This window comes from Apus apus, chromosome 13 (genome assembly GCF_020740795.1).
Source record: "Apus apus isolate bApuApu2 chromosome 13, bApuApu2.pri.cur, whole genome shotgun sequence".
NCBI classification, from domain to species: Eukaryota; Metazoa; Chordata; class Aves; order Apodiformes; family Apodidae; genus Apus; species Apus apus.
In genome coordinates this window covers 6869640-6881850 of record NC_067294.1, presented here as the reverse complement: position 1 = coordinate 6881850, position 12211 = coordinate 6869640, and the positions used below count along the sequence as shown (strand labels likewise).

The 12211-nt window shown below is 44.5% G+C and overlaps 1 protein-coding gene across 1 annotated transcript in view; it reads right to left on the bottom strand.

The window, feature by feature from the left end:
* GALNT10 (polypeptide N-acetylgalactosaminyltransferase 10) overlaps positions 1 to 11038 on the bottom strand; it is an 82748-nt gene extending 71710 nt beyond the window's left edge. Inside the window, exon 1 of the mRNA XM_051631353.1 lies at positions 10763 to 11038. Coding sequence (XP_051487313.1) covers positions 10763 to 10945 — 183 coding nt within the window. The 5' untranslated portion in view covers positions 10946 to 11038. The remainder of the gene's footprint in view (positions 1 to 10762) is intronic.
* Between the last annotated feature and the right edge of the window lie 1173 nt (positions 11039 to 12211).

The following is a 12211-nucleotide window of genomic DNA, read 5'->3' as shown; positions in this document are numbered from 1 at the left end:
TCTCCTCATGTTGAGCTGGAACTTCCTGTGTTCTACCTTCTACCCATTGTTCCTTGTCCTAGTACAGGGCACCACTGAGACTGGCCCCTTCCTCTTGACACCCACCCCTCAGTTATTTAGAGAGGATCAGAAAAAATTTGGGGCAGAATGAGGGAAGAACCACATTTCCAGAGCATTGTCAGCAATAGCAGGAAAATGGCAATAAGAACTTGGGCAGTCCTCTGGTCTCCGTATGTATAAGCAAATACACTGACAGTTTCTGCATCAAAATCCCAGGTCTTCCAATACTTCGCTGATGTTTTTGCAGCTTACTTCCATGCCCTCAGAACTAGGCAAGCAAAAGAACTGAGAAGTATCATTCCAAACACTTTAATTGTACAGATATAACTTCTTTGCTGCTGTGAATGAGACCTGGGAACAGATGCTTGTTTTCTGAAGGGAGATTTTTTTCCCCCCAAGCTAAATTAGTACCTTGAATCAGATTCTAAAATGGCTACAAAAACCAAATTAGGCAGCACGCAAAAGTAAAAAATCAATAGGAGTTTTAGATATGTCCAACACAGTAAGCCACAGCCTGAGAATCAAAGAGGGGTGGTAGTCCAGAGTCTATTTGGTGGATCAGCAAAAGTAACATATGCAGGATTAGGGGAAAAATGTTTTTTTCTTTATTACTTGGCTATCATACACTAAAGCCTGGCAATAGGCCACCTGGAAGATAAATGAAGACAGAAGATAATCACAGGGTTCACTTCTTTTTGAGATCCAGAATAATCTTGTAATGTAGTGGCTAACACGAACTGACAGTCTGGCTAAATTTAAGTGACCTTCTGTAACGTTACAGAAAACAACTTCCTTGCCTAACCAAGGCCCTTTACAACATAGTTATGTATGTATCTAGCTTCTGGGGTTCTGATTTTCTTCAGTGAGGGAATACATTTTTATTTTACTTATCTGAGCTGAAAGTACAGTCTCTAAAGAGAGCCACTTTCAAGGAAGCAGAGTTAAGATTAAAGTGAGTCTGAGCAGAACTGAAGGAGCTGCTCACTCTTAAAAATAATATAAAAGAGAAAAAAAAATATCTTACGAGATGCCAGACCTGGTAACATAGTTATTTTTGTATCATACCCTAGATGAAAGTCACAAAGACTCTTATTTTTCAAAGGAACATTACACTCCAAGACATCTCTGAAAATTTTGGTCTAAACATTAAGAAAACTAAAACTCTGTTTCACCTGTTTTATTTATTAAGCAACATCTCATGCTTACTACTCCCTGAGAAAGTTTCTTCTTCGGACTTAATTTGAAGGCTGACAAATGTTAGGTAACCTTGAGAAAGAAAAAAAGAACTATTTCTCTTCCATCAGGGAGAAAAAAAAACGTTGCTGGTGTCAAGAACTAGGTAAAATTACCTTCTGAAATGAACACAAGATATTTTATATAAAGACAAGCCTATGTGATCTTCCACAGAGAAAAAACAAGAGTGGCTACTAGAGGTTTTAGATGTTGGATCTTCCAAATAATCATAAGCAAAGATGGAGAAGAGCATGACTTGCCTTTGAAAAGTTACCTTAGCTTGCACATGTAACTGCAAGGAAAGGATTTCAGGCTTTAGAGATCACACAGGGCAGATCTTTTCATAACAACCTAATCTTACAAAAACAGCTGTTCAAGAGGGCAGAAGCAAAGCAGCTCCACATGTAGGAGGGACAGCTGACAGTGTTTCCAGATAAGATCTGATATAGCCCTAAAACATCACAAGACTTTGAGTAACAAAGACAAAATGTCATTCTAATCAGATTTTTTGAAAGGAAGAGTAGTCAAACAAAAAGGAAGACTTCATGGATCCAGAAAGTTCTTGCAGGAGATAGATTTATGTATTGTTATTCTGCAAATCTTTTATTGTTATTACGAAATAGCTCTACAGCAGGAAGACAATTAATCTACAGACATCCAAATGTAAGTCACAAGTTCAAATATTTGTACCTGGAAAACCACCCCTGAACATTTGCTTGAAGTTTAACTCTTTGGTTGGCCATTATTTCAGCAATCAGCTGCAGTTTCTACGCATTTAAAAAATACTCTGAAATGCCTTTTCTATGTTAGACTCAAGCAGTCACCTTATGAACCACAAGCACACAAAATAAGCCAAGTCCTCTATTTGAGAGCTACATCAGGGCAATGTGTCAGGTCATTGCTACATCAGCTACACATGACACATATGTGACATATGAGTATTGAGGGGAGACTCTTTGAACAGAAATTAGTTACCTCAGTGCAGAGGCAATGCTCAGCTTAACAGAACCATGCCAGCATTCACTGTTTGAAAGAGTTTTTAGAAGTCACTTTCTGCTCTTGTTGTGGTAATTGCAAAGAAAAAGTATTAGAGATGAAAATTTAATAAGAAGTTGAGTCTGGAAAACACAAATCACCAAATAAACATTAAGAGTTAGCTTCTCCACCAGGCTGGGCAGCAATATGCATTCAAACCTTGGCTGACTCCATCCTCCTCCCCTGCCTTTGCTTTCTATTTCTGGCCAAGGAAAGAACCATAACACCAACAGGAGCTACACCAACTCACTTAAAATCAGGTTTCCATTTTAAACCCTTAATATGTTTAAACTGCCTGTCATTGCAGTTTGACTCTGTAGTACAGAAAAGCAAAGGATATGGTAATATAACCCAAGTTTTGTAGGGTGCAAGTTTTAAGCCATTAGTTACCATTTACTAATTGCTTCTAGGTATGCTCTTGTCCACTGCAAGACCTCTGAGAGCATCTTGACTAAGTGAAGAATCTTAACCCTGACTCACATTGGTGGCAACACATTTGTGTGCTCATATCATGACCTCCAAAAAAGGAAAGTCTGCTGAATGCCACCAACCATCATTCATGAGAGCTGTGTTTTAGTGCAGATGCCTAGACAGAGCTGAGGTAAGACCCAAAGAAGATCTTAGAAATGAGCTGAAAGACATTTCCTCAGACTTTCTGAACACACTCATGAGGAACACTACTTGCAACAGCTGGCAGCCTGGGTTTCCAAGAAAATAACAAGCAGAATAAATACTTTTATTCTTGTGAACTACAGAGAATATGCCACTAATGGTCTCCAACCTTGGAAATACAGCTTATCAAAGTGGGAAGGCATGAAAGCAGTATCAGACAGAACTCCCATGACTGGGATAGCAGAGAGTTCAATTATACCAAAATCAACAGCTTTTCTACTAAAGCAACTTTCTTCCCCGGGTATCAGCAATACCAGAGGACTGCTTATACTCCACTGTAACTGTGGTTAAAAAGCCTTAATTATAGATACATGCCCGAGAGAGTTCTCTTTTAACCTTGGAGCTAAGATTAGAGAAAATGGAGGAACTGTGAAAGGGCAAAGAAAAGAGCTAATTATTTAGAAAGAAAAGCAAGCTTAAGGACCAAGAAATGGTAGACCTTCCTTCTTCAAAGTTGCAATTTAAAGCTTTACATTTATGAACAGTAAGGAGACATGTCAAGTGACATATTCCTTATATTTTAGGACAGGACTTTGGATGCAGAGCTGCCAGTGGATCTCAGACACAGTAGAAGTTACTCTTCTACTCAGGCATTTGAGAAGCAGGACTGCTTGGCAACTTATTGTGCTACATATTGATTTACTTATCTGTAGCTTTCTCCAATCGTTTGCTAGACCCTTTAAATCTAACAAAAGAGGCACAGTCTGACAAGTCAGCCATAATTTGATATCCAGTACTACTTATAGTCTTAACAAAGCTGTGTAGATGAACACTCCTTTCCTTGTTACCTGTCCATCACCTAACCAGGGAAACACAAAATGCAGGAAATACCAATAGTGTCAGTTACATTGATAAAAAAGATTCCATTACCACTAAGAGCTTAGGCTTCATGTTGAATAAAGCAGGACCAGTAACACTTCCTCAAGCACTGGGTTGTAAGAATTCATGAGCAGCATGCCACATCTGAAAGTAAAAACCCTTAAAGAGATAACAGAATGCAAGTTTATTCCTTGCAAACAAGAAAAAAGGCAGCCCAAAAGTAGAAAATATAAATTTTAAATTAAATAGTGAGGGATGTGATCCATGAATTTGGAAATAAAGCATAATGCTGTTATCCTTCTGAAAGTTACTGAAGCTTGAGGATTTGTTGAGGACTCTGAAAGCTGAAAGAGATTCACACTTTCTGTTAACTGCTAAAAACCCCACTGACAGCTATCGGTTTTGCAAACACTTTAGGACCTACAGTCAATTCAGAATGTCTTTCATACTTCTCTTTAGAAGCAGAGGAATCCCAGGCTCAACTGTATCTAGGAGGAATGTGGGTAACTGACCAAAACCATTCTGTCCAGGGGCAGAAAGGTTTTAACCTTTTTTGCTCAGGTTAAAACAAAGCACAAATGTAGGACAGAAAGGCTATTCCAAACATGACTCCAGAATAGGAACAGATAGTTACAAAATTAACAGAAAGTAACTATTCAGCTTTAACCCACACTACCTCAACCTGATTGAAGTATGCTTGATTATCTAAATTACCATCACGTCTGCTTGCCATTGCAGTATAGCCATTTTTTAATCCATTCAGCCACAGAAAAACTCCTTTCCAGTTTTTTGTAGCAAAGGTGATCCAGAAGAAAATCTACACATGGGTCAAGTCACTTAACTGAGATTACTTTTACTATTAAAAGATTTCATACGCACAAAGTCACTGAAGCCACCTCTCCCCCTGTGTCTACACTGCATCATGCATTATTCATGCTCCTATCAAACAATTTAAACCAGCTCAACTTAAGAGGTTATTCTACAGAGTTAACAGGATGGAAAACATGCAGCCTGATGGACACTAGAGAGAGTGTCCTCTGATGGTAAATATCACAGCAGCTTTGTTTACATAAGCATTTACATCACCCTGAAGTACCATGAAACTCAGCACAGTGCACTTCAGCTAAGGTGCACTCCATAAAAGCCTGCTGCCGACAGCTCTGCTAAAGTCAACAGGACACCAAGCTGGCAGGTTGAAACGCCTGCTTTCATGGTGGATCAAAACACATTTCTGCAGCACTTTGTTGGTTTTTTTTGTGATATTTCAAGCACACGGTGGAATACCTCCTACAATCTCCTAATGCACTGCACCAGCTCTTTCCAGAAGGAAGCTGAAGGCTACCTGCCTGTGTTGCTGGGTATAGGAAAAGGTTGCAGGGAAACAGGAGCAGCATGAAGATTGCTTTTACACCTGGATAACAATTTCCTCAAAGTTTAACTTAGACAGAATCTGTTCTTACACAATGTTAGTAAGGTTACAGTTGGCCCCATGGGGAAGCAGATACAAGAGTGACAGGCAGGTTAACTGCAATTCTTCATCTTTTTATAGTGATGCCTGTAACTGTATTTAAACAGGGAGTGGAAAACGATACTATTTAATTGAAAGTCTACTTGATAGCATTTTTCTGCTTAATTTCACCAATGCTCCTCACTAGTGGTAAGAAATTTTCTATTTGTTTATCAATCCACTTAGTCAAATGCATGTCAGTTCCCTGCCAGGAAATGTACAACTATAGTTTCTCTTAGCTCTTGCTGTCTCTCTTGCCTTTAGATCCATTTTCATACAGGAAAAACCACACAGCTCTGGAGATCACTGTATAATTATGGTTTTCACTGGTGATCTAAAAAGTCCAGATGCCATGAGCCAAAGAGTTTTCTTGCTGAAATCTTGTTTTCACGAAGAAAGGTAACTACTGTAGCTATTAAGAACTGCACAGGGAGCATGTTTGAATAGCAAAACACAGACCCACTTGTCCAGCAACAGGAGCACCTGCTCCACAATAAAGATAATGTCCCTTAAAGAACAGCAAGTGTAATAAACATTTAGTTTCACACAGCATAGGAAACCTAGAATACTGCCCATTTGTTCACTCAGCTCTGTGTTGCCATTACAGCAAGTATCACCAAAAAGCTTAATGAGACCTTGAGTGAAGACCACTAAAAGGCCCAGTTTCTCAATAAACGTATTTTCCAAATTTTACTTCACAACTGTGAGATGGCTTAGCAACTTCATGTTCATTTCAGCTCCCTTTGATAATCATAAGTGTGGTCCCTACTTATCTAGCACAGTAAAACCTGCTAATTTCACACATGGAATGAAGTAGCCCATCCTGGAAATAAGTCACTCTTAAATTCAAACAGGCTAGTTCAGCTGCAGCATCCACATTTCAGTCCTTTGATGTCAATTGATTCACACTATGTTTACCAAAATAAACTTTTCAAAGTTTGCTTTTATATCAGCTGATGAGTGACTAGTGAATATGACTGCCAACAGAGCAGTCTCAAAGGTCTGCGAGGAGCCAAGCTCCAGAGACCTGCAAGGTCTAGGGCACAACCAGCCTAGCTGCCAAAGAAGTCTGCCTAGGAACTATTCTTCTATTTATCTCTGGGCTGGCAGAGAGCAGAAAGGTTTTCCTCTCACTTTTACCAAGCCCTTCTCCTCCCTCCTAGCCTCGGCAGCACAGGGAGTCTGCTAAACCATCCTCTTCCTTATTAGCTTTCACCAGCTGCGACATGAAGCTGACAATCCTTGACAGCTTCATAGCTGCCCCCAGGTCAGAATGGCAAAGCCGATCATCATCCTCTGCTGAGGAGGACATGAGCAGCAGCTGCAGCCTGGGAAGCAGCAGGGAGTCACTCCCCACCCAGCCCATTAGCAGGGCTACATTGTCAGCAGTACCAGCTGGAAACTTTAAGCTTAATTGCACTAAAGACAAAGTTCACAACTCCAAACTTTCCAAGAGGACCATTTTCACAAAGCATTTTTCACTCACAAGGTCGCAGGTGGTTTCTCAATCACAGCCTTGCAGCAAGCACCTATATCCCACTTCAGCCAGCTGGCAGCAGAGGGCACCACACAATCATCTATGTGATTTATATACTTCCATCATGTTCTCGAGTGAATTTATAGAGTACAAATTACTACTACAACAAGCTACAGGGTGACTCCATAAAGCATGCATCATATCAGATAAAAACACTTGCAATGAAAGGCAGCTCATTTGCGACAATGCTTTTAGCCAGCAATTCAAGGAATGAGATGGTCAAGCTCAGTACCCCTCCAAGTTCAAATGACACATTCCCGTAACAGCAGGTATCATGCAGAGTGCAGCTCTCCAGCCTGACCAGGCTGGCACAGAGCAGCATCTCTGCAGAGCATTAGAAGTCACATAAATACTTGAATTAGCCCGAGCATAGACCACCAGCCCACAAACTCAGCTGTGTTTTCTGTACTGCAGGACTACACATCAAGTAAACATTTCAGCAGAATATGCCCAGCAGTTTCTGAGGCTAACAGTAAAGATTTGAGACAAAAGGTATAGTTGTATTTTGCCTGCTTTTTCCTACTCCCACACCAACAGATATGTTTTCTCCAATTATTAAGAAAACAGAAAATAAATACACAAAAGTCAGTCTGCGTTACTTGAGCATACTGATATAGTATGCTATATCAGGGTGAGCAGGAAAAGTACATTGATGAAGGAGCTACCAAGCTCATCCTTTTGCCACCAGCAGAAACACTAGTACCTCGATACCATCATCCCCATTTAAAGTCACGATACCAGCCAAACCTGTAATGCACACCACAAAAAATGGACTTCCTCATTCTTATCTGCTGAGGGACTGTACAAACACACTGATAAAGGACACTTCTGAGCATGCAGCTGTAGTGAAGAGGAACTCAGTGCATCAGCATCTGCAGCACAACCTTGAGGCCAAGACCTTGATGACTTAAGGCCATCCCATCTCTGCGGAGCAAGAAGTACCCAAAAGCAGAAGGAAAGAACACAGACCTAATCCACCTTATTAAAGCAATACATTATTTTCAGCCACCATAATGTTTCCCCTGAACATGTAAATACAGAAGCAATTAGCTGCCTAGGCACTTTTGCAGAAACCATTTAGCATAATCTTTCCTAGAATATATTTACATGGCTTCTGATTGCTTAATTTTCTGACACGTTTGTTTCAGCCACTAGAAAAATTAAATAAGGCAAGATCACCTATACTGATATATTGCCATTTTGAAGGTAACATGTAGCACAAGACAGACAACAAAACAATCTCCTAGCAGGTTTTAAACTGCAAAACCTTAGCATCACAACTCCTTGTTTTAGGAATTGGTTGATAGTTTTAATTCAGCTGTTCCTTAAAACCTTTTCCCACCTTTTGCTGTTACTCTGAAAGATAAATTTCCTGATTGAAACAGCAGACACCATTTAATGATAAAAGAATGAACCTGGACAGAGATATCATTGAAAAGCTCAATTCTGTATCACATCTGAAATGTCCTCAGTTTAAACATTAGCTTGTACAAAAAGGCAAATTAAAGCCAGAAACAGAAGAAAATCTTTTTGGACTGCTGTGAATAAATTTTTTTTATTGATATAGCCTCTTATCATCTGGAGTTCCAGTGTTCAGGAGTCCACTCTTCCAAATGTGAACAAGCAGGCAAACAGCATATTCATTTACAAGCTGGAAGTTGATTAGTAAGTACAAAACCCATGAATACTCATCAGGACCAATGAAGAGAGGCTGGAACCATGAAATCTGAGGATGTCCAAAAAAAAAACCACCTCTCTGCAGTCTGCTGGCAGATAACTCTATGGACAACAGTAAAAAAAAAATAAATAGTTTGTCTTTATTCAGCTTAATCTGAAATTATTTTTGCCAAGACAGCCTGTTGTCCTTTAGGGTATGTCTTCCCTTTCACAGTGTAACAGAAACTATCCTTTCAGGGCCAAATCCTTCAAAAAAACAGGCATATGATACAAATACATCTTCACTCACAGACCCACTGCAGCCCATAACTCCATGTTAATTAGACTGGAAGATGACACCCTCAGCCTAAAACCCAGTAACTCTGATTTACACGAGTGCAGAGAGGTTTTATTGCAAATACTCCTGCAAGCTGCACAGACATTTCCTGCCCAGCTCAACACACCAGCAAAATAAAAGGAGATCTCAATTTACTGACAGCTGCCATACTTTAAACAGACATAGGGAAAAATGGAGTCAACATTCTGTACAGCACGGGCAATAAAGGATATCTAACTACCAAGAGCAGTGAACATACACAGAAATGAGCAGTGCACTGTAGGAACTGCCTGGCTTACAGCTACCCAAAGCCCACAATACATGGACAATTTTGGAAAATAAGAAGTCAGCTTGTCACTGCTTTTTCAACCCTTAGAGATTAAACCAGGATGAACTGCTACCTCCAACAAAGCACTCTGAAGCCTCCTACAAATAATTACCAACTTTGTCCTCATAACCTCTGGAAGACACATGATTTTACAATGCCCTTCACCATGCCATGGGAAGCTATGGACTACAGGGCTTGATTTTTATCAGTCATGTAAGATCCAACAGAAATACAAGCATCAGGCAGTAACATCAGGAGCTCCAGGCACATAGTGGTCACTGTGTATGTTAAAAGGATTTTTGTGCAGGTTTGAAGGATTTGCTACAAATTTGTGTGTTATTCAGGTAACAGATGACCCCTTTCCCTACCAGCACGGGACATTACAAGGATATCATTATGGTTATAACTGAGACTTGCACTGCTTGGATTTGGAAAAACACTCCTTTTGGGAAGGAAGAGCTCAGTCTCAGTTTGACTACACCTCTTTTTGAGAGCCTTCACTCTCAGAGCAGTAATTGCCACAGCAGGTTTATCCACCTCTACGGTGCAGTCATAGTGGCAAGTCTCCAAGGAGGGCAAGATTTAGACAACTAAGAGTTTTAAGTAGTTTTGAACAAGCAGAGCCTCATAGAGTTGCAGCTGAACTGGTAGTAAAACACTGGCATTTCCAGCTTTCAAGTCCCAATCACTCTTAATGGTACAAAGCCAAACCCAGAAGGGGAAAGAGCAATTACATAGCCAAAAGTAAACGCAGCTAAACTGAGCTTCCAAATGTCCAATTTGGGTGATCTAGCCTTCCGGTCTTGCAAACTAAGCAGAAGGGTTTGCCTGTTAAATTTACTACTAGACCAGTGGGACAAGAAAGGAATGCAGTCATGTGCTGCAATATCATCAGGCCACGTATCCAACAGGCATCCTCTCCCCCTCTCAGGAAGAGTTATCCACTCCTCTTTCCCCAAAAGAGGATCAGTACACAGACATAATCGTCAGGCTCCACCCGGCACTTTCTGCTAACCCTTGCCTTAAGCTCCGCGGGGACCCAGAGGGAACGGGGTGATGCTCATTCCCGGCACCAGGTGAAGAGAAACGGCACAGAAGGCGCACCCGTGGGCGACAGAATTACCGTCCTTTTCCTCACAAGGGTGGGGCAAGGAGCAAAGACCTGGCTTTATTCCTTTACCGAGCGCAGCCAGAAAAGGGAAGCAGCCCCTCCGCTCCCCGCATCTCTGCACTGCCAAGGAACTGCTCGCGTTTCCCCTCCACCCCGGACCCAGCAGCTCCTTCCCCGGGGGCACAGCAGCCCCCGCACCCCTTCCCTTCGCCCCCTCCTCTACAAGGGGCGGCTGCTGCCTCTCTCCCCCCCCAGCCGCTGCCGAGGCTTCCTTCCTTCCTTCCTTCCTGTGACAGGGGAGAGGGTCGCGCCCATCCCCATCGCGACCCCTTCCTGCCCTCAGCTCCGGCGGCAGCTCCCGCTCCCACGGGAGCCTCCCCCGCCCCGCAGCTCCCACCTCCCCTCCCGCACCCGGGGCAGCCGCTCAGCCCCCGCGCCCCGCGCCCGCCCCCATCGCCGCCACTCACCGCTGCCTCGCCGGCCGCCGCCCCCGCCAGCCCCGCGGCGCCGGCCCCTTCCCCGCCGGCCGCCCCGCCGCCCTCCACCTGCCGCTCGCGGTAGAGGGACCAAAGCCCCACGTTGGGCAAGAAGACGAGGGCGGCCAGCGCCAGCCCCACCGCCTGCAGCAGCCGCTTCTGCTTCCGCCGCATCGGGGCCGGGGCCGGGGCCGCGGGAGGAGGGCGCGGAGGGAGCCCCGGGCTCGGCCGCCGCCGCCCTCAGGGAGCCCAACTTTCCCCCGCACGCGCGGCGGCAGCGGCGCGCGGCAACTCCGGCACTTCCGCCCCGCTCCGCGCGCGGGGGGGAGGCGTGGCTTGTGGTGGCCCCGCCCACCGCCCCTGGGAAGAGGGGGGGGGGGCGCGCGGCCCCGCCCCTCCCAGCGCGCGACCCCCGCTCTCTCCCGCCTAATGGCTCTAATGACTCGCCCCGCTAATGACTCGCCGATAGCCACGCCCCAGGGATGCCCTGGCTCCGGAGGGTGCCCGGGTGGGCGCCGCGGGACAGGGCGGGGAGCGGGGGAACCGAGGGGGTTAATTGCCCCAGAGCGGCTCCACAATTAGCGGCCCCGCGGTCATTAAACCGTGGCCCCTGCGGCAGCAGCTGCCCGGGCGCCGCGGGGTGAGCAGGCGCTCAGCGATGTTTGTGCCCCCCCTCAAATCCGAGCGGCTTGCGAGGCAGGGAGAGCGCCGGGACGTGGGGGGGGACGGGGCCGGCACCGGGGGAGACCGGGGAGCCGAGAGAAGAAATCGGCCCCCGGGGTTAAATGGGGTTCAGGGCCTGGGGCTGCAGGTGCCCCCCATCTATCCATCTTGCCTGGTCCTACCCGCAGGTGGGGTCCCGCCAAGTCACTTCCCCAGCGATGGTTCCCAGCAGGAAGCAACGCTTTTTATTCAGGTACCAATTAAGTGGTGCCGGAAAGTAGATAATTCGTGGGCAGGGGCTGGTGGTCTGTCTTTAAGAAGAAAACAACGGCGGTGCCGCTTTTCCAAACATGAGGAGTGGGTTAATTTCTTAATTGAAGAGCAAACAGCCCTCGTGATTAGGAGGACGCCCTGCAAGCCAACAGCCCTGCTGCTCTGCTCACGTCTGCAGCAAAACTGTGACAATCCCGTGCTCTGCGGGGGGCACTGGCAAAATAAGTATTAGGTCTCTTCCAATGTAAACCTCTGTGGGGGAATTTTTATTTCCTAGACAAACAAACAACAGAGAGTCTATGAAAACCATTACACATCCCAGCATTTGCACTTCTTGCCGCCCCTGCCCCACACCAGCCAGCGGATTGAAACTTAAATAAACTTCCATAACCCACTAGATGGCATCTTCCAGCAGATTTCAGTACCTCCTGCGAGAGTCAAATTATCAAGGAAAGCATTTAATTTGGAGAGCAGGTTACAGTTCCTAAGTCTAACTATGTGTTA